The sequence below is a fragment of the Pholis gunnellus genome (assembly GCF_910591455.1).
Source record: "Pholis gunnellus genome assembly, chromosome: 15".
NCBI lineage: Eukaryota > Metazoa > Chordata > Actinopteri > Perciformes > Pholidae > Pholis > Pholis gunnellus.
This window is the reverse complement of record NC_136542.1, coordinates 18,082,968-18,110,465: the sequence shown is the minus strand read 5'-3', so window position 1 is coordinate 18,110,465 and position 27,498 is coordinate 18,082,968. Positions and strand designations below refer to the sequence as shown.

Genomic DNA, 27,498 nt, shown 5'->3' with positions numbered 1-27,498 from the left:
GAGTATTCTTTGCTGCTGCTGCATGCTGGGATTTATATTATCTCTCATTGTGTTATCATGTTGTCAAAGCCTATATATTGCACTTCAAAGTGCCATATCGTCCAAGTGTAGCCTATTAGATGCCTTGCCTTGCTGCAAGGCCTTCACTGACAATGACGAGGAAATAACCACAGAAGGCCTCATCATCTCCTTCAGCTCTGGACGAACACACCAGTTTAGAGCACATTTTTTTTTATTTGTAAAAAAAAACAAAAGTTGGCAGAAATTAAGTCAAATATTCACCATCATGCACATTGTTCACTAAAGACAACAGCAATGATTTCTCCTTACATTGACTCAGTGTATCTGTCCTACTTCCTCGATTCAATTCAATATGCTTTAGTGGCATGAATGTAATGGGGAGAATATTACCAATGCGTCAAGAAGGTTTAATAATTAGATTCTTTTTTCTTGCCTGTTGGTGATCTCGTTTTCTGAAATAAAATACATAGCTTCATCACCATATTTGTTTTACAGCCAGCTGTTGGTATTTTTCTTGTTGTCTCATTTAACCAGGCTTGAAATGAGGATTCACAGTTGTATCCACAGTGACGGTCCGAGGCCTGCACGGGGTTCTGGGCTGAACTATGTTGGATCATTCTAAGAACTTTTGACTGAGCTTCATCATTGATTAATTTTTTACACTAAAACATAAAAATGAAACACTAAAAACAATAAAATAAACACTTTCCAACCAAAGACGATACAAGCAGTTAATCCCACAGTTTGTACCTTCCCGAGAGGTTTTTAAGGTGTGAAGGAAATGTGCACATGTTGGTTGCAGTATAATCTCAAACCACTAGAGGGGGCAGCGGAACTGTGATTTCCACAAGAAATGGCCACGGCTGCAATGTAAAGTCAAAATCATGACAGTTTTATGAAGGTGTATGAACTTCAATTTAACATGCAATATATATCCAACATGCAGTAAAGTGTGTCGTCTGGCAGTGCAAAGAGTCTAGAATGAAGCTTTCACTGTGATTCTCAGAGACAAACACTGCATGTTTCACATATATTAGAAGGTTTTACTTTTGAGCCCCTTATTGCTTACTATTTCACACTAATGACAGAAAAAAAGACTTTTTACATTGTGTTAACACTTTAAATAATTTACAAGATGATATAATTGCAATACAATTAAGCTTACTGTAATTAAGAACCGCACTATCATATCTGATAACTTTCACACACACAGTGTGAGGGTTTAGTCGTCAGTTTAGTGTAGTTTCTGCTTAAATTCCTCCTTCGTCCTGGGGAACTTGCATTGTCGGTCTAACCTCTTTTTTTTAAATTTGTTGTCAATATTACTTTGAAAATCTTGCTGTTTGTCTTAGTTCCAATACAATGTTACCATTTAGATACAAAGGGCTTTGATTTGACCTAAATATTAGTAGATTTAAATATGTTCACGTAAGCATGGATTGATTTGTTCAATGATGTGTTGAAGGACAGAACATGCGTTAGAATACCAGTTGACTTTTAAGCAAATAACACATCTGAGCATTTAACAACAATATGATCTTTCTGAGACAGTATGAAAATGTGGACTTTTCTCACATATATTCACGAGAATTCATCTTTACAGTATGTGATGCCCTTTAATATTGAATTATTTAATTCCAGTTGAACTTCTTAAAGGTATTATAGAGCAAAGTGCACCACTTCACTATCTATATCTTCCCTGTTGATAGCACTATAAACATTATAAAAAAATTAAAGTGGGAATCAAGGTCAAGCCACGCCCTTCCGTACTTGTGAAACGCATGGCCCCGCCCCCTCCGACATTATTATGGGCGTTTATTTCCGGTGTTTTGCGTCTGGATTTTTTTAGGTTTCCACAGGGTGTGTTGTTATTATTGTACGTGTATGTGCATGTGCGTGTGTGTTGTGAACGAGTTGGCAGTGCGGTTGTAAACCTTCCCAGCTCGGATACCGTCACCGCCTTGCACCGGAGGCAGGCGCCGTGTTCCTACATGCAAGTTACCGTCGCGGCTCCACAACCGTTGGCCAGCAATGACCGAGAGCCCCGTGACCAAGCCGGCCGACGGGGATGTGTGTCCGCGTGCGAAGAACGGACTGAAGCCGGGGAGAAACGGCTTGGCGAAGAGCCTCCACCGCTGCCATGAGCGGCAGCCCAAGCACCACTGCCGCCCCGAGGAGGAGATGGAGGAGGAGGTGAGGCCCCGGGGATGGGACGGGGAGGAGAGGCTGGTGTAGCCGGGTACATCTACTATGTGGACCCGGAAATACCCGGGACGATGCTGACATTACTGTCACTTCCATCAACTCGCGCGTTGTTAGGAGATGACACGATAACAGCTCGCCCGTTTTCGGCTGTCCACTAACTGACAGTTTGTTGCCATCGAGCTACGATTCTCTCGACTACAAAACGCGGAACCCCATATCAAAGACCCTCGTTTAAAGAGTATTCGCACGTTCTTAATGTTATACGCTCCCTCAAAACATGAACCAACCGCTTTCCACGAGTCATAACGAGACGCCGATTGATTCGTCACAATCATTTTTTTGCACCAAGCAACATTTGAATATATTAAAATCTCAACTTTATGAATGGGCTTATAATGCCCCCCCCCCGCTGGCCCAAACAGGTTTTCATTTATTTGCGGGTGTGACAGCTCCCATTAGCGCATAATATGCATGTTGAGTTGAAGAAGAGGACAAACTGTAACCAGACTCTGTGTCTGTGATTGGGCAAGATGAACTGTGGATGGTGTAATACCTATAGCCGTTTCTAAAAGACTCATCATTCAGGACCTCATGATGCTACACCCTCGGAGCCAGTCTAACTACTTGTGGCAGTTTATATGTCCTGTCTGGATGATAGTAATACGTCTGTAGGTTGCCTTCCTATCTGCTCAGTTGACAATGTCCTGTTATGAAGGAGTGGTGTGTGTGTGTTCTGGTGGAACCTAATTGTAGTATATTGGCTACGCCTCTCGACCTCAAATGGCACTATTAACATTTCGTGAAGGATAACTTCTGTGTGTGTGTATTGGTTGCAATCTTCTGGGTTGGCAAATATTTGTCTGTTAACGTGTGTGTGTGTCTTTGAAGTGGGTAACTATAAGGCACCATAAGGTGGCACTGAACCAGTGCGACAGTTCAGTTAAATCATGCATGCTGGGAAACAGCTTTTTCCAAAGAGGCTAATGAAATCTCCCCCCCTCCCTCAGGTGCACCGTATGGAACAGTCCCAATTAACAGGTCCCCTCAGACAGTGTGCTTAGATGCTGTCGCACACGAGCACTGACACTGAGTCTGAATTCTCGCCCTCATCAAGATGAAAAGAAAACAGTGGGAAACATTTATGTTTCAAGTTCTCTCGTAGGATTTGCATCTTTTTTTTTTTTTTTAAGGAATTTGCTCGCACATCACAATACATACTAATACTGTGTAAAATATTAAGCGGGTTAACCGTTGGCGAAAGTAAAATTCTTCACGACCATTTCCGGTTTAAGCTTTTGAAGGACAGTAAAATGCAAACCGAGCGCCTGGTGACTGAACCTCAGCTGACTACGGTTCGTGTAGATGTCAGCGTTGCTGCTCGTGTTCAGGTATGTGAGGGGAAAAGGCATGACCGGTCACATGCAAGCGCCTAATGGCCGTGAGCACGGAGACGCGCATGATGGGAATTGCGTAACGTCTGCGAGTTTCTGCCCCCCCCCCCCAGAATGAGGAAAGATACTTTTTTTTTTAAGGACACTTCTTAAGTAGGTTACGTTTATGAACGCGTTGCAGGCCACTCTGCTCCAAGTGCCGGCTCTTCCCTTATTTGGCAGTCAAATCCTCCCTCCCTGGCATTTGTTACACACTGTTTTCTTTCCTGTATAGTTGGTGTACAGCTGCACCAGAGCTAATGCCTTCTTATGTTCCCTCTACTTACAATTTGACTGCACATAAGCCTCTGTTAAAGTCTTTTTATTTTGTTGGTCCCCACTAGGACAAAAGGACAGGAAGACAACTCTACATGTATATAAAGTATTCAAAACGTGAAACTGCATTGCAGCTTCGACATAAGTGTGTTTGCATAGGGAGATAGGTTTCAACTTTTTACAGGCTAGACGTGTATACAGAGTTATTTTTTTCCCCAACTTTATAATAATAATAATGCACTTTTTACCGCAAGCAGTATATCGTGTTTTTGTTATATATAATTAATATAAATTTATAAATATATGTTTTCAAATATACATCAGGTAATATTTTTTTTAAATCATCAATGAACTAACAATAATCTAAAAGATTTTAAAAGTCTGTTTTTATGCTTCTTTGGCATATTCTTGCCAGAACGTTTTGCTTTTTAACATTACACAGCCACAGTGCATGTTTCAACTCAAAAAGAAACGGTAACATGCACTAAAAAGTACTATTGCTTTTGATGAATTCATAGTCCCAGTCGTTTAATCAGGATTTCTGCTTTCCCGTGCCGCCCAGGTCTACGCAGCGCAGCATCACGGCGGCCTGTACGGCCGGCCCTTCGTCGAGTCGTTCGAGGAGACGCCCATGCTGGTGGCGGTGCTCACCTACATGGGCTACGGCATCCTGACCGTCTTCGGCTACCTGCGCGACTTCCTCCGCCACTGGAAGATCGAACGGTGCCACATCGCCAGGGAGAAGGAGGAGCAGAAGGTGAGGTTAACCAGAACTGAACCAGCATGTTATCATCACACCACAAAGTCTCTCCAATTAGAAACCATTGACTCTTGTACTTTAAACAGTTTCAGTATTGTTAGGCATTGCTCCAAGCTTGGCGTCTGGAGAGGAAGTATGCATTTAGAACCAAATTTACCCTCCGATCATTTAATGGAATCTTCAAGTTGTTATGGCTTCTCTTCACAATTCAGCCATTGTGTCAACGCACAGCTAATGGTAGAGTTATCAGCACAGTTTGTTGAAACGCGTCCTTGACCGCTGAGGTTGTTTTTCAACCCGTTGTGTAACTTTTGAGAGCGAAGCCCATTGTGTTTAAGGGTTTGGTTACGTTGAGGAAAGGAAGCGGCTGAGATAGACACGGGGGAAGTCATGAAATCAGCCTGAGGATGTTTTCTCTGAGAAGCAAGGAAAATGAATTCCTTGACATGTGTTTGAATGTGAAGATATTTCTGTATTTCTTTCCTTCCAGCTATGGCTGCCAAAAGTACACATGGCTTATAATTCTTTGAAGTTACTGGTAGTTGTGATACTCTCCCCCTCGGCTAATGTACCCCTCCCTAGTCCTCCTCATCACGCTCTCTCTTTTCATCCCTGGGTAGGACTTTGTGCCCCTCTACCAGGACTTTGAGAACTTTTACACCAGAAACCTCTACATGCGCATAAGAGACAACTGGAACCGACCCCTATGCAGCGTCCCGGGGGCCAAAATGGACCTAATGGAGCGAACGTCCCGCGACTACAACTGGACTTTTGAGTGAGAAAGACATTTATTCAAGGCTGTAAACACTGTAATGTAAAAGTCAACAGGAAGGTATGCAGACGCATTAATCAGAGCAGTTACACCCTACTACTCGTCAAATACCAAGTGACACATTTCACTTTAGGAAAGCGATTGGGTAACGTTACTGGTCTACCATAACACCGAGCAGGTTTATGCACCAACTAGAAAGCTGCAATGTCGTGTTGTTGTATGAAAGAGGAAACTGGCACTAGGAAAAAGTGTAACTCAAGCTTTGAATGTGTTGTATAGTGGCGCCAGCTGTCATTATTAGTCACTAAAGGGCTTTGGTCTATTTGGTGTCTATTATCTTTATGATAAATAAGCAAAAAATATACGAGGGCTGCCACAAACTTTGACTTCAAAATGTCAAATCAACATCAAGTTTCCCAGAGCTCCGGTTAAAGTCCTCGTTTGAACTCTTAATTTCCATTATCCAGTAATTTAGGTATAGCCTGATATCGCCGGACCGGATTTTCGTCTTGCAACATGCATGTTATCACCTTGTGACGTAGCCAGGTCCGCCCGGTGCATACGGCCAATCAGAGCACAGCACTACCAGCCAATCGCAGCACATTAAAGCGGGGCTTGGCACAAAACTGAAAGTGGTAATAACAGCTGTCCCATGGAAAAATATAAGCAGACTGCAGTATGCAGAGACCAGCTGGTATATGAAAGTGTTGCCAAATCCTGTCAGACGTACCACAAACACAACTTTTATTTCTCGAAAAGATTTAAATGCATCCGATCTTGCTTCTTTAAGTGAGAATATACCATCCAATTTACGCAATAGCAGCTTAAACAAAAAGTTCAACGTCAGCTGCAACCATCTTGGCCTCTTTACGGCCTTCGTTCTATTTCTTATGTAAATTAACATGAGGCCAGGGCTGTGGGTCTCAAACCTGAGTAGCAAATCAAAACGCATCTCTTGGCAGATTGATACGACCCAAATCTATTTTTTTTTCTCCCTTCATATGTGACTGACATGACAGAGCGGGAACAGCATCAGATCACATTTAATGTGAAACGTGTGAAACTCTACCAATAGGCTTGTATAAACAGTAACGTCATCTCCATGATTGTACCCTCCGTCTCTCTCCCTTGCAGTTACACGGGTCGGGTAGTGACGGATGTGATCAACTTGGGCTCGTACAATTACTTGGGCTTCGCTGAGAACACCGGTCCGTGCGCCGACTCCGCAGCCGAGGTCACCCTGAAGTACGGCGTCGGAGTTGCGAGCACCAGGCAGGAGATGGGTACAATCACACGGCCAAACACAGACACGCCTTCCTTTTGAACAGCAGGAATGTTGGAGGGATGCATTCTCCGCAGTAAAGAGAGAGAATATAATGGGCCGGTTTTGTTTTGTGGCACAGCGGAAACTTAACGCGGTAGATTCTGTCTTAACAACGCAGTGTGCGAGTATCACAAAGCGTTGTTTAATATCCAGGCTTTATTTGTCCTGCACAACAAACTTTGGTTTTCTTAATAGATGCATGACAAAAACATTGGGGTATCCGTGACATTAGTATCGATTGTTTTGATAAATATCAAAACTTTCAGTGTAATCAATTCCAGCACAATGTAAAACATGTGAGTCTGTGTGCACTTCAGCAATGTGTGGCTGAGGTCGGTCTGCTGATCGATTCTGATAAGATCCAGATTGGCCTGGAAGCGGTCATGTGGTTGGCAGATTTTTACCGATAGAGTAGAACCAATGACGCTTCTTCTCTGCTTACACAGGGAGAGGGCCGGCCGGCCCACATTTTGATTAGGAGAGTGCACCAGCGTGTGCTCAACAACAGAAGTCCGTTTTACATCCAATACGTTGATTGACGCACAGTAGATTAGTTAAACTGCTTACCCAGAGTTAGATGAAGCTAGTTATGGAGCTACAGCCAGCAGCTGGTTAGCTTTCAGGCTTCAGGCTAACAGCTAAGCAAGAGGGAGACGGCTAATGTGTCTCTCTCCATAAAAGCTTCCATCAACTAGCACCGTTTAAGCTAACTATGTAACACATTATATCTTGTTTGTTTAATGCATACACAAACAAGAAGTGTAAAAACTACAAGTCCTGGCAGCATCACAGTGATTACAGTACGAATTCATCGAACGATGTACAACATGTTGATTAGTGAGCTTTGGACGAAGCTGTTTACCCCCCCCCCCCCCCCCCCCGCTTCCAGTCTTTATGCTAAGCTAAGCTAACCATCTCCTGGCAGAAGATCCATATTGAAGGGACGGATATGAGAGTGGTATCAATCTTATCGTGTAATTCTCAACAAGAAAGCCAATGAAGATATTTACCAAGCAACCTATGTGAGGCTAATCTCTGCGGTTATGTTTGGTTTGGTGATGTCCTGTAAATCTGCACCTCAGGTAACCTAGACAGACACGAGGAGATGGAGAAACTGGTGGCTCAGTTCCTGGGTGTGGAGTCAGCCATGGCGTTTGGGATGGGGTTTGCAACCAACTCCATGAACATACCAGCACTGGCTGGCAAGGTAAGACCACCGGTGATAGATGTCTTCTTTATTCTTGCAGCACACTTTCCCCTCCATTCTTTTTTTTTTTTTTTTAGCTTGCTGTTTGTTTCCTTTACAGGTTTTCCTCTATGTTGTCTCAGCACTTTCTTCTTCTTCTTCTTCTTCTTCTTATTCTTCTTCCCTCTCTCCCTGTCCACTGTCTCACTCTACCTCATACGAATGTTAGGTTTGTAGTAGTGCATGCACTCGCGTATATTCACCTTTTGATGAACTATGTTTCCTGCCAGGCACTTTTGTTTGCGGAGCATATTTAGTTTTAACAAAATATATTTCGCAACATTGCCACACAAAACCGTCCTCTGGCTTCAAATATCAGGAGCAAACATTTCCTGTTGGCACGAGCAACTGGTGGTTTGACTGCACGTCAGAGTGAAAAAAAATAACAGAAGAGTTCAGACCTGTACTGTTTTGTCACCTTGCTGCCGTTGTTGCTCGGCAGGTAGGCTCCTCGCCACATAGTTCCCACTGGCGAGAGGAAACCAACGGTGTGAATTCTTTTGCTCGTTGTGAAATGCGGCAAACCAGTGTACACTTTCAACATCAGTAGTAGTGACTCAATGGCCTCCCTTACACAGGCAAACAATGCAATCAATTAAGCAGCATTCTGAATCTAATGATCTCAGATCATTTTATAAGCATAAAAGTCACAGGAATATATGTACTAATGTGATTTTTGTAGGTAGGTCTGTATGTGTAACACTATCTGCTGCCTCAGATGGATGGACACAAATCACATGTATGAATCTTTTATAAATGTCCCCCGGTGTCCTGCAGGGCTGTCTGATTGTGAGTGATGAATTGAACCATGCCTCTCTGGTCCTGGGAGCCAGACTCTCGGGGTCCACCATCAGAGTCTACAAACACAACAGTGAGTCTGTGATCACAAATATGTTGCCCTTTCAGTTATATCTCCTACCTAGGTCAATGTTTCTTTCTGTGTTTGTGAGTCCTCCTGTTTAGCTTCATTCATTGCTTCCTTCTTCAGAAGCCCCTATGGCTTTGGTTGCCATTTTCGGTACATTCGTCATTGATGTACGTAATGACTCTACTTAATAATGAGAAAAGTTATTCTTACTTATCCTTCCATATGCTGTATGTCGCCACCATGTGGTCACTTGATCTCATCACTTTTTCATACACACACTACTGGGGAGTTAGCTCTGCAGTCTGTGTCTCGGGGGAAGTTGGGTATCATAATCTGAGGATTTAAAAAGTTGAAGAATAGAATGAGTGACGGCTGCGTTAGTTTCCGGGTCCTCATGCTATTGTTCATGCTGGCTCACTGTCACGCTTGAATGTAACAGAAGAATAGCCTCTGTTAATGTTAGTAGTAACACCTGTGCTTTTTCCTGCTGTTGAAAGTCGTATTGGCTTTCAGTAAACTGTATCTTCTTTCTCTATCACAAACTTCATTATATTCACACAAAAACACACTTCGTCTGTTTGTATGTCAAATGCAGGGGAGAAGAGCTAGCTGCCTAGCTGCTAACGGTGGCTCACATACATCTAGTATGTCTTTAGGGTAGCTCATAGATAGCTCTTATAGAACATGAGATACATTCATTATAACGTGTGATAATTTGTATGTGTAGTTAGTTTAAAAAAAAAAAAAAAGCCAATAACTGTATTAGCCATTTGGCTAACTAGCTACAGCTTGTCTCTGAAGCTACGCCCACATACGAACAGTTTGTGTTCATTTTGATGCCTCCATGGCGGTGACGGCTATGGCCCGTTAAATGGTACTTTAGCTGCCTAATGCTAATTACTTATGTCTGAGTAATTGGCAGCTAAAGGTTGGCTACCAACCTTTCAACATAATGAAAATAATTGACCCCATTATTGAAGAATATGATTCCAATCCGATTATTAAGTTCTATGAAACACCCAATAGTCAGTATTGTTGTCCACGTTTTGTTTGGTGGTTGGGTGATGTCTCACTTTGTTCTGATGAACTCCCAACTGACAATAAGGTGTTTTTCTGCTACCACTGTTGATACCACAACTTTACTTTTGAATTTAGTGCAATTACTTGTCTCTCTTGATTTTCCTGTCAGACATGCAGAGCCTTGAGAAACTGCTGAGAGAGGCCATAGTTCACGGGCAGCCCAGGACTCACAGACCATGGAAGAAGATCCTCATTGTGGTAGAGGGCATTTACAGGTAGCCTTCCCATTTCCTTCACAATAAATATCTTTAATAAAACCCTTCCAGGTGTTTTACAGTTGACTAGGCTCTAAAAGTGTAATTGGCCAAAAGCAGTGGAACAAAAGGAGTTACCAGCTTTAAAAGAATTATTTCCTTCCTGGTTTCAACATGAGCACTGCTTCACGTAGTTTCATCAGATTCTATGCAATTGGTAACTGTTTTCAATCAACAGATTTTGGCTTTAAGTTTAAAAAAACAGGTTGAATTTAATCCAATTATTTCCATGTTTACAGCCAGTTCTTTGTATTTCCCTAAAAGATAAGGCAAAGCATGTTTATCAGTAGGAGTCTAACACAAACAGCTCTTATCTTCTATTGATGGTTCATGTGGTTCCATTGGAATTCAGCAGTATCAACACTCCCGGGGATTGGATTTCTGTTTGACAGAGCTGACTCGGTGCTTGGTTAGCTCTTACTGGTTGTACACGCGGTGAGCAACTTTGATGTGTTACTTTATTATGCCAGACAGGGTGGCTGCAAGAAGCTGCACTGTACAGCGATCTGCAGGAACACTCTGCACCCTTGCTCTTTCCTGTGCATTGTTCCACTATTTCCACGAGTTGGCACATGTGAACAGAATATTTGAGACAGTTGTCATGCAGGTAACGTCTGCTCACCAGTTGACAGTTCCTAACAGTTCCTGGCAGAGGAACGGGGAGTGCTCCCCCTGAGCTCAGGTTTCCTGGGTTGTCAGGAAGGAAATTAACTTTGTTTTGTTTTTGTTTCTCTTTGCAGCATGGAGGGCAGCGTAGTGTGCCTGCCAGAGGTGATTGCCCTGAAGAAGCGCTACCGGGCCTACCTTTACCTAGACGAGGCCCACAGCATAGGGGCCCTGGGGCCGAGAGGGAGAGGTGTGGTCGATTACTTTGGCCTGGACCCCTGTGATGTGGACGTCATGATGGGCACTTTCACCAAGAGCTTCGGCGCCGCGGGGGGATACATCGCAGGGAAAAGGGTGAGGATGCGGGGGGTCGTAGGTTTAATCTGTTTTTGAAAGCACAGTTGTAAAAGAAAGCACTTGCAGTCACAATTAATGGCTGGTTTACTGAACTAGGCTAAACGGCAATCTTAATGTTCAAGTTGCAAACTATCTCTCAAGATCTGGGGTAACTGTGTCAAGTGACAAAAGTCGCAGGTGTGGTAAAGACACCCGTCATCTCAGTAATGTTGATTTTCTACCTGGCAGCGCATGACCGCTGCATTCCCGACCTATTAGCCCTGTAACATTACATCGATTTATCAAAACAAAAGGCCAGGTTCACAGGCCTCTCGACTTCAGGATGTGAACTGCTTTTATGTTTCCGTGAAGAGATTGTGACACTGAGACAAAAAGTTAATGTGAGCAGACTTACTTTCCTGTCACCTTCTCCCACCACCTTCACCACAAGAGTGTCAAAGTTACAGGATGTAGCTTGAGACGCAGTGTTAATAACCTGCATTACTTTCAAACTTTGTTGCAAAACGGTGAGGACGGATGGTAATCTTGTTTTATAAGTGGAAGGACAAAACGTACAGTTGGATGCCAGAGCCTATTGTAGACTTACAATCTGTACAAAACAGTATACATTCCATGATCTTTTGAAATTGTAACTGTTCATGTATTTTAATTTGAATGCAAATATAGGGAATAAGGGGCATGCATGAGAGTTCTGAACCCTCACTTGTCTGATAGACTAATTCAAGCTTTCCATGCACGTCTCCTTACATCTCCTGTGTATCTGCTGGGTTTAGGAGCTCATTGAGTACCTGCGCTCCCATTCGCACAGTGCGGTCTACGCCACCTCCATGTCTCCTCCTGTGGTGGAGCAAATCATCACTTCTATGAAGTGCATTATGGGAGAGGATGGAACAACGATCGGTGAGTGGTACAACAATAAATATATATATATATATATATATATATATATATATATATATATATATATATATATATAAATATATATATATGTTTTAAAGGTACCCTGTAGAGGTTTTTAGTAATAAATGGGTCTTCTTTTCATTTGTCTGACGCACATGCAATACACAGTCCCAGCAGTGGTTTCACACTATTCCACAGCAGACTGCTAGCAAGGAAACATGGATATAAATAATGCAGGTTTCAATGTGGATAGAAATGCAGAAGCATCTTGGAGACTTCACACTGAAGGTCGACACAGCTTTTGTTTGTTTACATGAGAACTCCACAGGGCACCTTTTACACCTTTCTTTTAGAAAGATCCCTGACTGCGATTCAGATGGAATGAAGTCTACCCACTGCACTTTCACACGATGCGAGAGTGTGTCGATACGTTTTATCTTTGATGCTCTGTTACCATGGGCCCCAATGCCCTGCCCCCTTTTTTCGACCGCAAAAGTAATGCGATGTTCTCAGGAATGAAACTACTGAGCATTTGATGCTATCTATTTTTACCAAATACCAGCCCTGCTAACCACAAGTCGCAACTCAAGTAGCCTACTGCTCAAACAGCACCATTGAGAGCTTCATTTATTGTGACATGTCATAATAAGCAAAGGCTCTTTAATGAATGACATGCATCCGATACTTTCCTACCGAACCATTACAAATGAACTGAGAGTGACAACCATCAGACTAGCTTTGTCTAGCTGTGCTTCGTGGATCCTATCTTATCTGCTGTAATTGTCATCAGGCGCCACCGGGTGTCAGTGCACACTAATGAAATCTAAGACGGTCACGGCGTCACAGTAGTCTTATCTGAATCCAGTTCCTCCTCAAAGAGTTGAAGGCAATCAATTTTAGAAATAGTCAATAGCATCTCTCTTCTACTCCTCCATTATTGCAAGGCTAGTCCAGATAAATCTCAGCTAGAATTGACCTTTTGTTCCATTTAATTTAACCCCAAAAAGCATCGTTAGTCGAGCTTGTAGTCTTGCAAACCCAGCTGTTCAAAAGAACCCAGAGAAAGTGAGAAACCTGGTCTCCCCGTGGTGCCTGGATGCTGTAACGCACATCTCATGAATGTGATTGCTTGTAGCTGCTTGTGAACCTTCTTTTTCTTCTTCTTTTCAAAGCATCATCAAACTAGCGATAAATAATTGCCTCCCTTTTCCCCCCACCCCTGTACCAGAAGCGTCACCTCTGGTTAAGGGATGAAAAGAGAGTCTTGACTCTTCATATACATTTTATTTCAGTCCAGTATTTTGTTTTCTGCATTGATTCTATCTTTTGAGTAGTGAGTCGTGTCGAACAGACACAAAACGATCATTAACTTCGATAAGAGGGTCAACTCACGTTTCAATATCTCCTCTCGTCAACCCAAGGCCTCGAGCGTGTGCAACAGCTGGCGGTGAACACGGTCTACTTCCGCAAGAGGCTTGGAGAGATGGGCTTCATCATCTACGGCAACGAGGACTCGCCCGTTGTGCCCATGATGCTCTACATGCCCGCCAAGATAGGGTGAGCCTCGAGCTTTGTCCAGCTGCTTGTTGTCCTCCTCCAATCAGAGCAATGCCTCTAAAATCAGTCGACAATGAATTGACAATGTTGTGTGTGTTTGTAATTTCTGTCCCCGCTCGGCCCATCAGAGCGTTCGGCAGGGAGATGCTGAAGAGGAACATCGGGGTGGTGGTCGTGGGCTTCCCCGCTACGCCCATCATCGAGTCCCGGGCGCGCTTCTGCATCTCAGCCGCCCACACGAAAGACGTGCTCGACAGGGTAACTAATTGCTTTCACCGCTGAACAGCTTCAGACAGAAAATGAGACTTGTCACTTTGAATGGCTTCGACTTGTGTTCTCTTTGGGCAAAGAACTGAGAATATTGTTAAAACAAAAACACAGTGAACAAGCCCTCGAAAGATTTTGTTAAAAAAACATTTATATCCTTCAGCCCCACCTTGTATTTAGTGTGAGAAACCTGCTTCAGTTTTTCTCATCAAAAAAGTATTGTTTTGACTGCAGCACACTGTAGTAGCAGGTGTCTCATCTCTTGAAGCCAGATCTCACTGGCACACAGACCGATCTCCTGTGCAGGCAAAGCTGAAGCCATAATTATTCTGTGAAAAACCCACTGCGGGTGGTTTGAATGTCTTTAATTAGTCAGAGTTGTCCGTCCCAAGCCTTACTGAACTGAGCTTACAGAGGCTTAGGGCTACATACAAATACTAGACCTGTACACACATTGGGTCCAGAAAGAAGAGAAGGGTGTAAATGCCAATATTCCACCATTGGCATATTGTTTCAGTAGCACCAACTGCTAGCTCCCCTGCTCCAAGTTGGTGTAATAACCTTCAATTTGTTTCAATCTAAGCCAAGAGGTCACTGAAAGGGAAGCGGGGCGGTCTAGTGGGCGGGAAAAACTGACAGAAATCGGAAGGACACAGGTGTGATCTGTCATGACCCCAAAATGTCTTCTTGTGGAGATGTCTTTTGAGTCACTTCAGAATCCCTCCCTGCCCCGTATGTGTCAGTGTATTCAGAGAACCTTCCCCGTGTTTCACCTCCACTTTAACCTTTCTATTTCCTCATTGTGTTGCTCTACGTTCGCGCAGACTGTTCCGCTTTGATCGCTCTTGGCGAAACATCAGAGAGCCGCCCACTCCTCTCCTCTTCCCTGCAGACCCGCCTGCTCGTCCTCTTCCAGTCACCGTTGAGCTTCGGCCCGTCACTCATTCTCACATAAACACAGATCCTTTCGCACAGTGGCTGAACCGCCTCCCGTCTAATTGGAGCGTCCTTGTGCCTCAGTCGGCTCAGATGCGTGCCGTGTCTCCGGGAAGTGCTGTCGTGTCGGGGGCTGTTATCCAGTCCCGTTCCCTCTTTTTTTTTTTTTTTAAATAAAGCGAAGACAGGGAGTGGGAGTATTGTAGCGCTGTAGTGCTTTTATCTGTCATGATGTTAAAGTCTCTCTTTGTTAGCGTCCTCTCCGTATCATTCTCGGGTACTTTGATGTGTCATGTCGATTTGTGTGTCTCTTTTATCTGCTGGTGAGCTTTCGCAGTTTTAGCTTCTCAATCGAAGACACCCACACACGTAAACATAAACCTTAATTCCTTTTCTTTTGTCCTTCTGAAGACGTTTCATTTCACTGACCACATTAATATCCTACTGGACAAATCATGCTAATCTACACTGACTTCTTGAAACAGTGGAAACAGACTAAGATTGCTTTATTTAGGGCATTCTGTGGCCATTTTGTGCCATTCAAGTGCTTTATAGAGGCAAAGTCCAGGGCCTTTCAGTGGCCCCCGTGGGACTTTGGTTTGGGAAATAATTTATGGTAGTCAATGGTGAAAGACAAATATTTTTTTCATCCGGTTTGAATTGTTCCAACACATTCATTTAAAGAAAGTCTTAGATTTGTTATAGTGATAATTATGTGTGAAACTAATCTGAATCTCTCTTCTCGCAGAATGAACGTCACCAACACGTCGGTCGCCTCGGCTTGCTAGCTAGCTAGGTGTCACAATATGCAACCAAGGGAATGAAACGCTAACAGAATTGCTGTAGCTAGCTAAAAACTTTAAATCAGAGCACATCAAAGGATTATTTTAGCACGCTATGTCTACCAGGCGTGAAGTTGATAACTAAAATAATGATGGGACAAGATAGCTGTTAGCAAGATTATTTTAGCTACAGTATGTGTTAGCAAGACAATGTGGTTAGCTGAGACACTTGCAAATGTTTCGGCACCTTAAAAATAAATGGTGTTTCCAACCACACAGCAGCTTTTAGAGATTTGTCTTTTGTTTGCTAGCAGACGGAGGTGACAAAGGGGCATCTTCAAGCAATACAAAGTCAATGCATAGATGCAGGGATGATGTATTTTTGTAGGCCAACCCAGTAAGCAAGAATCACACTGGTTCACTCTACAAAAAAACAATGGGATTTTTCCTTTGGATTATTGCAGAAAATAAGCTCAGTGGCAAACAAATGTTTATGAAACGTACACGTTTTGTTCAGCAAGATTCACAAATGAGCACCACTTTTTTTTTGTTTTTGAAGCGTAAATTCCAGATGTAAAAAGCTAATGTTAGGCTGAACTACACTAGGTCGCGTGACTTCACGTCTGCACCATGAAGCTTAAGGCGGACGAGTGTTCGGCGTGATGACGTTTTTGTAGCCTCCTTTAGCCACTTGTTGGCAACCGCGTTTGTAAACCGCAAAAGCTTTGAAATTCCCCAGACGGGTATCTACTGACGCATTTCATATCGTAGAACAAAAAGTGAAAATGTATTGTATTAACCACAGACCTTGTTTTAGGTATCTAACCAAAATAACATTCAAAAAACCCATTGACTTCGAGACTGCAAAAATGCTGACTCATTACGGCCCATCTTCCATGTAGGTTTAGAGATGAGAGCTTTTACAGGTGAGATGTAAGAAACAGATGAGGTTTCAGATGACGCTCTCCACCTGGCTTTTAACAATTGGTTCTAAATTGTTATCCTTGGACAGATGGCCAATCGTGTTGAGGTTCTTTGTCTTTAAAAGTGTATTGTCCACAACTTTAGGCGAGACACCCCAGACTGACTTTTGTTGTAGGTCTGTGGTCTCTCCTTGTAATTACAATAATGATTATTTCACAGTTTGTTGCGCAAGTGGCCTTAATGTCAATTAATGCATCTTGAAGTTAAAATGTGATCAATATTGTTTTTTTAAACTTAATCAGTCTGAACATGGGCTGAACATCAGAAAACCAGTTTTTTTTTTCTTTGTGTCTTATCTGACAACACCATAATCAACCCAAGGGACTCCGTCTCCAGTAGTACGTAACATTGCATTCAGTCACACCCAGGTTGTGTTGTTATTGTGGATCATGTGACTGCTTGAAACGTAGAAACTTTCACTGACATTACTCAGAAATAAGACACTTTTAATACTGAGGATCAGCCGGAAATGAACTCACCGTAAAAGAAATGTCCTACTGGTGACTTCACCTCAAGAAAAATGGGAAAGATTGGGTCCGTCTGCAGCATTAAAGTCAGCCATGTTTGTGATTTAAACTTACAAGACTGCTGTGTTTTTCCATAAAAAAAAAATCTTGCTTGGTGCAGCATTAAATTTCCCCGGGCCACATATTGCCCTTCACGGTGACAGCTTTTTTTATTATTGTACGAATGTCTCCACAGGCGCTGAGTGTCATCAGTGAGGTAGGAGACCTTCTTCAGCTCAAGTATTCCCGACACAAAATCCAGCCGTCGTTGGCGCGGCCCGTCGACGATGACGTGTACGAGGACATCGACGACTGATGAGCCGCTCCTCTCCTGAAGTGGCGTGAACCAGAATCGACCCCAGAAATTACCGAACGGGTCAAGATGGATCACAAGTTTTCCATGAGGACTGAGATGTGCGCAGGGGCCTCCTTGCCACTAGCTGGCCATAAAGTAAACCCCCAACAAAAGGAAAAACACTTCAATCAGTCGTTAATTCTACTTTGCCTTACTTAACACATGCAGAACTTGTGGTGCACACACTGAAAAACAGCACTTAAACTTATAAAGGTTATTACTTCTTTTTTTTATCATTTTGTGTCAAAGACTTTTAGTTGTGTGTGTGTGTGTGTGTGTGTGTGTGTGTGTGTGTGTGTGTGTGGTGCTTCTAGCATGTGTCATGTTAAGCATTGTGGTTGTATATGTGGAGTGGACAAATGCCAACTTTCAAAATGTCTGGAAAAAAACAGCAGTGAGGATGTAGTACTACAAAAAAGTTGCCAAATATAAGAAGATGTTGAGCAGCAGATAACTACCCTGACCAATGCAACGACTTGTTCTAAAGCCATCTGTTGCCTTTTTTCTTTCTTTCTACAATTAGATGAGAAGATTAGTACCATTCTCATTACTGTGCAGTGAATATGAAGCTACATCCAGCAAGCGCTTGGCTTAGTGTAGCCCAAAGAGAAATGGTTCCAGCCCGTAACTCCCATGGATGTATTAAGTTGCCCTCGCTGGCGCCGCCCGCGGGGTCCCGCTCGGCCCATAGACTTTAAATTGTGATGAAGTCGCCAATTTTCAAATCGCTTTTCTCGGCTGGGGAAAGTTCTGCAAATATAAAACCTCCATGGATAAAAAAAAAATGCTTATTAAAAAGGGTCATACTGGACCCTGTTTGCATCTCAAGGTGTCCTGTCAACAGTTTTACAGATTTCTCTTTTACAATGGAGGTCTATGGGGAAATGCTTTTTGGGCCCACGGGGGGATTTCTTTTGCTGCAATACGACCAGTAGCCACTGGGCAGAATTGGATGCAAGGCTGAGTATCCAGGTCTTATTAATATACATCCATCATCCATCGTCATTTCTACACTCATTTTTTTGGACCGATTTTAGCAAACGCTCTCCCCTGTTTTTTATGCTAAGCTAAGCTAATAACCTGCTGGCCCTAGTTTTATATTTACCGTACAGACACGAGAGTAGTATCGATCGCCTCTCTAAATTTAAACAAAAGAAAATAAGTGTTTTTCCCAAAACAACTTTTCCTTTTAAATTCGGGTCAGTGGGCTGTCAGGTTAAGCGTCCAATACTTGCTATTGTACACTAATTTACTTTGCATAATCAGCATTCAGGAAAAACTCATTAAAACCGCCATGAGCTACAGCTTGACAACCTCATTGCCTCAGCTAACGCCAGCTCTGGGTCAGTGCAACAGTGCCAAAATGGAAATTGTATGAAGGTTTTCTTTTTTGTATATTCCAGTGACAACATTAACGTATATAATGTAAACAAAGCTTAATTTACCCCCACAACTCCAAACATATGGAATATAATTTAAAAATAATAACACCAGTTTTCTGAAATGATAACTTAAGAAGGCAACATTGCAATTCAGACTAATAGTAAGTCACTGCTATTAAAAAACAAATGGAAATATCTATTTAACGTTGAACTTAAACCCTCATCGTCTGTTACACTTGGATTTGTCTGGCCTCTCATTCCCACAGCTGTCTTTTATATCCCCATCACTGACATTAGTATGATTGTATGTTGGTGCGTATTTGTACAGTTTTTGTGTTACAGATTAATTTAATATCACTTAATAGTCTATTAATACAGTCTAGTTTATTGGTATCAAAGCTCAAGTTTAATCTTCGGTCAGTTTAGTCACTCCCAAGAAGTGCGACAAATATAACTAATCTTTTGATTCAAGACTAGTCTGGATGTGATTCATATTGTTTGAATGCCTGGTAAAAGTGCTGTGACATAAAAGGCATTCATACTTTCACCCGGTGTGAGACTAGAGACGTGTGTGTGTGCCCGCTTGCTTGCATGGTTTCAGGTATGTCTGTGTGTCACTGCACTTTCACTTGCTTTTATTTAATTATATAGTTCCCGTCTTTTCAAACTTTTGCTTTGTGCTACTGAGCTTTGGGACAACAACACTCTCTTAAGTGAAGGCAGCTGTGTAAAAAAAAAAAGACATTCCACATACATCATTCACACTCGCTTGCACTCCGACAAGCGTTGCGTAACCGCTCGTTCCGCATACTAATGCATGTACAGTAAGGACGAGTCATTCAAGCTGCTCTGCACCACAGCCAGTGGTGCCCAATGAAATACACACTGTTCTCATCGATGTGACTTTTTTCTCTTTTTTTTTATGTTGTCTTAAAAACCCACCACATTCCAGAGAAAGCTAACATGTCTCTTCTATCCTCTTGCATAGTAGTTGTTTATCTGTCACTGTAAACGGGAGATTCTTGTGTTATTTAGTTTCCTTCCGATAGAAAACTTATCAAAACTTTATCTACAAATGATTTTTCATGAGCTCAAAGCTAAGATTTACAATGTTACTCGTATAGATGCAGATTGTCTTTTTAATGTATTTTTAAGTTTGCACACAGAAAAGTCATCAAATGATACTAAAAGTAGGCACACAGAGCACATTTTGATACGGAAATAGAATTATGTCTTAATGATGCTATTCTTAATATGAATTAGATCATTATAGATAGATAGATCTAGATATTTAGTTCACTATAGAGCGACCTGGGAACGATGGTTATCGTTATCACTGGCAGCTTTGGTTAACAGCGCTCGAGAGCGCCATTTATAGAGGCAATTATTTCATCGGCGTAGTGCAAGTTACCACACATCAGAGATCATTATTTTCTGATATAGTGCCTTTTGAAGCAAACATATTTCTGATACTTTTAGCACTGGATGCGTCCTCTGTTGACTAATTCCCACGCATTTGATCATATTATTAATATGTAAAGCGTCACCCCCCCGTCGATGACATCAGTTGATTGTTAAAACAATAAAAATCGAAGCGCTTTTGAAATGTCGTCAGTGTTGTAAGTCTCCTCTTTTACACACTTAGATAAGCTAATGAACGACTTATTTCATCACGTCCACTATTCAGATTGGTGTGCCAACTTAGTACCGGCACTTTATCATATAACTAACAGCGTATGTTAAAAAAAGAAAACTTTAACATCTGATGGGTATGTGGTTAGAATAATTTGGGTTCTTTGTGTACTTACTGGCAACCCATGCAGGCTCCACAAACTTCAATAACATTTTTACTTGTGCATAGTAAATTGGGAGATCATTTTTTTTACATAGTTATTTTTGAACAACAGATCAATTACAACATGCATGTTCAACTTTTGAACTACTAAATTACTGTATAATTATACCAATATGTCCACAAACACAAATGGAAGAACTGATTTATAAAAATATGTTTCTTCTCCCCCACAAGTCTTTAACCTTGTCACATTCATATAATACGTGTTTCTCTGGTCCAACATCTTTTTTTGCAATAAAAACTAATTATTAATAAGGAACAAAGAGGAAGCTTATATTAAAAAGGCTTTATTAAAGGTGCTAAATCATTAACAAACCCAAAATGTTTGTCTCTAAGCGTGGGGTGGGGGGGGGGGCGTCTAAAAGCAACTACAGGAGGTTCAGGAAAAACTTGATTCAAGTTTTACGCTCAATAAAAACCCAGCTGCTTTTAACAATGTCTGATTTGATCAAAAAGTGTGTTATATGTGGTGACAACAAACGGATGCAGAAACTTAACCAGGGGAAGCTTTTTGGATGCAGTGGCTGCAGTAAAGCATCCTTCTCAAAATGAGGATGTAGACTTCACAGGTTTTCTGTGATCTTATTTTTTGTTACACTGCCACTGCCAGAGCAGCGTTATCAGCCGTATGAGCGCAGTGCAGAGTGATGACCACGAGCTAACCATCGGGGCGAACAAACAGGGAATCACATGCATGCAGCCGGGAACAACTTACAAAGCAAAGAGAAGCTCAGATTACAACACACGCCACTATATATTTACACAGCGCATAGTTGCTACAGGGTGGGGCAAGGTGGACTTTTATCTCAGACTTGAGGGTGGGTGCAGAGTTGTGAGAGTAATGTGCTAATCTTTCGAAACTTAACAAAATTCCTGGTTTCTTTAATCAAGAAAATGTTATCTTACAAAGGATACCTGCAGGATTTGATAACTATACAGCATCCACATACAGTATGTGGCCTGGATTTGAGTATTGTCGAGGCTGGAACTTCACGAGAGGAGGTAGGCTGCAAACTTTCGCCGCTGCTGACTTCCAGCAATGGAGACTAATCAAAAACGAACTGGATCCAATTAAAAATCAAAAATAGTAATTTAATAAAAAGATAGCAGATACAACTGCAACCACGAAGGTAAACAATGCAAACTGATGCACTCAATTGCAACCTAATGTTTTACAAATGCAATCTGAAATACACCATGCATGGTAATGTTCTCGAGAACAGAGTCCACGTGCAATTTCACTCACAGATCCGACCTGGTCAGTTAGCTGAAAAACGAATATTGCCGAGAACTGAAACTTTCTCTCTCAAACATTCTTTTTATGTTCTTTGATGGCCGGAAAGCGCCCCAAGCCGTCGCAAAACATAAAGGCCGTCATCCGGGGTCAGTGATTGGTTTCCGATTGATCTGACCCCACCTCTATCGATCCGTTGCTCATCTCAGTGGCTGTGCTCCTTGTGACATCACCTCTGACCTGGGACCGCATGGTCCTACCCAGGAGTCCTCTCTGTTGTTTTATGGCCGTCTGCTTCCCTTCAGTTGTCTCCGGTTCTCCTCCTCCTTTGTTGGTCATTTGTCCAGCACCTCTGTGTCCCCTTTGATGTCCCCGGTCCTCGACCTATTCCCTTATATGGTCGTGAAGAGCCTGTCCTCTGCATTCCTCACTGACCCTATCTCCCCTTTGATCTCTCTGCCTCATGGCTCAGAACCCCCTAACCTATGTGACTGTACTTTGGTTCAATACTTCCAATGATTATGTTTAAGACTCCTACAAGTAAACTTATTGCAAACATATAATATCTTCTATAAGTAAACATCCTGTAAACCTATATTACATTCCATAAGTAAATATATTGTGACTCTTAACATAATTTACATTCTCATCATTGTGACAATTTTATTCACCACTAGGGGTGCTATAGATTCTACTAAATAATGCTTCTTAATACTGTAATTCTCCACAGTATCAGGAGCTGATAACACAGATTGAACGGCAATGACTTAGTCAGTCCCTGCCCATCTGGATGTTTGCGTAACAGCTTTTTTGCAGCAGCAGCAGTACTTAAACATCACATCCAAGTTCCCTCCTCCCCACTCTTCGGTCCGGCAGCTCTTTCTCTCTCAACTCCTGCCTTATTTTCTGCTTTCAGCTTTGCTGCAAAAATGGCCACAGCTGGTAAGGTAGGTACTGTATATAATTCAATAAGAGCATGTAGTTACGTACAAACGGGATGTTTTCATTTGTTTTTGTAAAGTATAGTAGTTTAAGTATAGTCAAGTATGTGTAGGTAGAAAAACAAAACGTCAGACTACAATACACACAAAATTCACGTCAATATATTTTAGTTTAATATGAGATTTTTTCCGGGATCATAATATTTTCATAATGCGGATGGGAGGAATGTATCAAGCTGATACCTGACAATGTGTTTCTGTGCTCTCATGAACAGTGTCAATGTAATTGTCTTTGCACATGTTTCTCTCACTCAAAGCAACTTAAGAGTTATTGCTTTTACAGCTGTCCCCTCTGCCTCAGTGAAATATTGCATGTCCTTTGAGTTTGAAACTATCCAGAGATTTGCGCAGCTGTGGACTGGCAAAGATGAGCAGGTAGTGAGCCAAAAACAACATCATGAAGGTCGACATTGGAATTAAAAAAGAAAGACCGAAAAAAAACTGTTACGTGATGTTTGCTTTTCCAGGAGCAGCAGTATTAGGGTAATGGAAACCACCTACCACTGTTAACATGTAATGAATAAATGTGCAGCGGATATGTGAAACCCCTTTGATTATGTTCGCTGTGAGGATCATTTGCATGGTATAAGTCAATGTGGCGCCTCTAGATGAGTGTTCGCCTTGGAATCGTTCACAGAGGATAACATTTCATCTCCTTTCCAGAAAACCCATTCTAAAATAGCTGAACTGTGGCAGTAGCACCCAGTAAATTGAGATTTTCCTACCCTGTAGGTGATCAAGTGCAAGGCAGCAGTGGCGTGGGAGCCCAACAAGCCTTTGGTGATTGAGGAGATTGAGGTAGCCCCGCCCCAGGCCAACGAGGTCCGCATCAAGGTGAGAGACGTCCACTCTCGAGACGTTTTAGCAGATTAACACACAATTGAATCCATTCCTTGGTCCACTGGTCCACAGTTGCTTTGCTGTGATTTCAATTGCGAATGTTTAAAGGAAGCACGATACCCAACTTTTGACAAGAAACACGCATCAGTGTCTTCATTGTGTGGTCGTTTGTGTTGGGTGCAGATCGTGGCGACCGGAGTGTGCCACACGGACCTGTATCATCTCTTTGAAGGTATGCATAAAGACGGCTTCCCTGCAGTCCTCGGCCATGAGGGAGCCGGCATCGTAGAGAGCGTCGGGCCTGGAGTCACTGAGTTTCAACCGGGTCAGTTCAAATTTACCACCTCAACACTTTAATTTGTCTAACGGCTCAATGTTTCTTTCCCTGTCAAACTTTGTGGCAGCAATGCTAGCAACGACAACACTAAGGCATATTTGTGCTACTCATCTGTTTTACATTGGATTTGTTGTTTTGTTAGTTGGCCTAAAGTTCCTTGGACATGACAGCACTGTATTTTAATTTCAGGAGACAAGGTCATCCCCCTGTTCATCCCCCAGTGTGGAGAATGTCGCTTCTGTAAGAGTCCCAAAACCAACCAATGTGTGCATGCCTGGTGAGCTCATGTTTTTCCTTCTCATCTCTTCATTTCATGTGCTCATATTAGGTTATAGACCCATTTGATGGTGCAAATTCACTGTCTCTACATATGTCATAGTACTCACTATGTCAGAGGAGCAACTGTAGGTGTTTGATGATGGCACAGAACAGTTTGTTTAGGGCTTTGATTTTTTTCTGCACCCTCTTATGTAACATGGAGCAATGCAAACACTGAGTCTCAAGCTATATTTTCATTCTAACAAATTCTCTACTCAGGAATGCTGATGTGATGTCAGCCCCAGACTCCAGGTTCACCTGTAAGGGAAAGAAGGTGCTGCAATTTATGGGAACCAGTACCTTCTCTGAGTACACTGTTATGAACCAGATGGCTGTGGCTAAGATCGACCCTGCTGCCCCTCTGGACAAAGTGTGTCTCCTTGGCTGTGGGATCTGCACAGGATACGGAGCAGCAGTTAATACTGCTAAGGTGTGTCTGTTTGACTGTCAGGGATAGTCCAACATGTATTGTTGAAGGCTAAAACCCACTGTAATGAATCCCCCCCCCCCCCCCCCCCTAAAAATACTGTCAGGGGCACCAAAGTATCTAGGGAAAACAAATGCTTTAAGAACTAAGAGGTTCGACCTACAGAGCCATGTTGACTGAACTCTGTTGTATCGTAGGTGGAACCGGGCTCCACATGTGCTGTGTTCGGTCTGGGAGCTGTGGGTTTGGCTGCAGTCATGGGCTGCAAGGCTGCAGGAGCCAAGAGGATTATCGCAGTTGACATCAATCCCGAGAAATCTGAGAAGGCCACGGTGTTCGGAGCGACCGACTTCGTGAACCCCAAGGATCACAGTAAACCCATCAGCCAGGTGCTGTCCGAGATGACCGACGGAGGAGTGGACTTCTCCCTGGAATGTGTCGGCAATGTGGGAGTCATGGTGAGTAACTTTTAAAACCCTTTTTTTTCTTAGCTCCTCTGCAGATTTGGGACCCTTCCGGTGACACGCCCACTGGCTTTGTGCCGTTTCTCCCTCTAGCGCAGTGCCTTGGAGTCTTGTGTGAGAGGTTGGGGCGTCAGCGTGCTGGTTGGCTGGACAGACATGGACGACTTTGCCGCCCGCCCCATTCAGCTCATCGCTGGACGCACATGGAAGGGCTCCCTGTTTGGAGGTGAGAGACCTGTCGGTCAACAATTGTCATTTTTAAATGGTTGTCATCTCAAAAAGGCGGGTCTTAAAAGTAATAATCGTAATATGAGCGGCAACCAAAGTGAGTCGACCTGATATGGGTCTCAGGTAAGGCCTGCATCCTTTTCTCTTTGACTGGCAACCAAGGTTATTTCTCTCATGTATGGCCGATTAGTAGCTGGTACAGTGACAGTAAATGGCATGTGGATCTCTGCGGTCAACCAGTATTATTAAGATAAGACTCCGTTTGCTCTTATTTTAAGTGTGTGTTATCTGTGGTTCAGGATTTAAGAGTAAGGATGGCGTGCCTCAGATGGTCAAAGCCTACCTGGACAAGAAGGTGATGGTGGATGAGTTCATCACTCACAACATGACTTTGGATCAGGTCAACGAAGCCATTGATCTGATGAAGCATGGCAAATGGTAGATGTACACTCCCATTCTTTCTCCTCCATTCATGATTTACTAACTGGCTAGACAGGTCTGAATGTATTTTGTTTTTGCTCCGCAGCATCCGGACGGTCCTGAGTGTTTCCCCACAATGAGACCACTGTGTGGCTTCCAGCCACGCAAAAATCATTTCATGGCCGGCAGCTATGTTGTACCGGAGCTCAACACTGTATGCATACACGCAGTGCAATGCACATAATAAAGAGATCTATCAAATAATGCACAGTGTACGCGCCTGACTTTGAACACTGTTCAGGGGATTTCCTGCAGATTGTGAGAATCATGTGCAGAGTTCACACCAGATCAGTGGTTTTCCTGTTGCTGTTCTTGTCAGTCAAAATAGTTTTAGGTCAGATGTGTTATTATTATTGTGATTATTATTAAATTATTACATATCTGAATTGTTCTCCTTGAAGAAAAAATTTAAGAAATTCATATGATGCATGTAGCAGTGTATATATACTGTATATATATACTATATATATATATAGCATCTGCATCCTATCATAGCTAAGTAGACACACACTCAACCCAGACAGCCACCTACTACACCACGCAGACTTTGGACTTTGGACAATTACATTAATAATCTACAGCGTGTAATGATCCACTCCTATTGAAAAGATATATATATATATATATTCAGTTTTTCCTTATTTGGTTTATTCACAGTCCAACACTATCATGTACTTTGGACATGTAGTTGTTCCTGATTTACTTATATATATATATATATATATATAAAATTTAGAGGATTTTTTGTTATTCTTGTTTAAAGAAAAAAAACAAGCTTTTCTCCTGCTTCATAATACTTTAACTTGTGATATTTCTCTGTAATATATAACTAAGTGAGAGTCAGAGTAAAGTACAAAAGAATTGTTTAAAACCAGTAACTGTTACATTATTCACCTTTAGCTGTTGAATCACAAACTATTCTCCGACATCAATATACTCCCTTACGTCGGGTCGCAACCCTTTTGATAGGAAGTTCCATCTTTTAAATGTTTTTTAGCATTACGTTTAATTATGTCATCAGGCTAATATTGAAATCACCAACAGATCTGTAATTATATTCCATCGGTATCGGCAACGTGCATAGCAAAATGAATAAAAAACATTCTTCCCTCATAACCAGGACATTGTAATCATAAAAGAGAGAACTACACTCGAAGGCTGCAATCGTTATGTAAACAGCCACATCTGAGTTGAAATCATTGACTCCTCCAACCTCCATCAATCTCCAGCAATAAACTCTGCAAACTGGGAGAAGAAGGCAACGAGTGCTAGCCAATCAGGGGCAGAGTAGGGCGGGTCTTTGTGGTGTTTGTGGATGAGAGGGCACATATCCAAAGAACTCTAGCACACTTATTGCAAGTGTACTATTGGTAAAGCACTTGTGTCTAAGGTTGCTTACCCCTGTCCTACAGCAATGCATTTCCACACAAGGGTTCACTCCAGGTT

General features: G+C 42.4%; 2 protein-coding genes across 2 annotated transcripts; both read left to right on the top strand.

The window, feature by feature from the left end:
- Nucleotides 1-1,936: 1,936 nt before the first annotated feature.
- Nucleotides 1,937-20,889, top strand: sptlc2a (serine palmitoyltransferase, long chain base subunit 2a). The gene is made up of 12 exons (XM_079174596.1): nucleotides 1,937-2,214; nucleotides 4,495-4,689; nucleotides 5,313-5,467; nucleotides 6,599-6,747; nucleotides 7,871-7,995; nucleotides 8,812-8,905; nucleotides 10,092-10,197; nucleotides 10,977-11,196; nucleotides 11,973-12,099; nucleotides 13,521-13,656; nucleotides 13,785-13,914; nucleotides 17,328-20,889. The coding sequence occupies exons 1-12, from the start codon at nucleotides 2,053-2,055 to the stop codon at nucleotides 17,445-17,447; spliced, it is 1,719 nt and encodes a 572-aa protein (XP_079030722.1). The 5' UTR covers nucleotides 1,937-2,052; the 3' UTR covers nucleotides 17,448-20,889.
- A 1,844-nt stretch (nucleotides 20,890-22,733) lies between these two features.
- LOC306707223 (alcohol dehydrogenase 1-like) lies at nucleotides 22,734-26,256 on the top strand. The gene is made up of 9 exons (XM_079174607.1): nucleotides 22,734-22,904; nucleotides 23,691-23,792; nucleotides 23,982-24,123; nucleotides 24,325-24,412; nucleotides 24,673-24,883; nucleotides 25,078-25,338; nucleotides 25,438-25,570; nucleotides 25,872-26,010; nucleotides 26,099-26,256. Exons 1-9 carry the CDS (start codon nucleotides 22,887-22,889, stop codon nucleotides 26,130-26,132), a joined length of 1,128 nt encoding a protein of 375 aa, XP_079030733.1. The 5' UTR covers nucleotides 22,734-22,886; the 3' UTR covers nucleotides 26,133-26,256.
- Nucleotides 26,257-27,498: the final 1,242 nt, after the last annotated feature.

Coding starts and splice junctions, on each gene's coding strand:
- sptlc2a (XM_079174596.1), top strand. CDS start 2,053: ATGACCGAGAGCCCCGTGACCAAGCCGGCCGACGGGGATGTGTGTCCG. Junction 4,690..5,312: donor GGGAGAAGGAGGAGCAGAAG/GTGAGGTTAACC, acceptor ATCCCTGGGTAG/GACTTTGTGCCCCTCTACCA. Junction 11,197..11,972: donor GATACATCGCAGGGAAAAGG/GTGAGGATGCGG, acceptor TGCTGGGTTTAG/GAGCTCATTGAGTACCTGCG.
- LOC306707223 (XM_079174607.1), top strand. Junction 24,124..24,324: donor AGTCACTGAGTTTCAACCGG/GTCAGTTCAAAT, acceptor TTTTAATTTCAG/GAGACAAGGTCATCCCCCTG. Junction 24,884..25,077: donor CAGCAGTTAATACTGCTAAG/GTGTGTCTGTTT, acceptor GTTGTATCGTAG/GTGGAACCGGGCTCCACATG.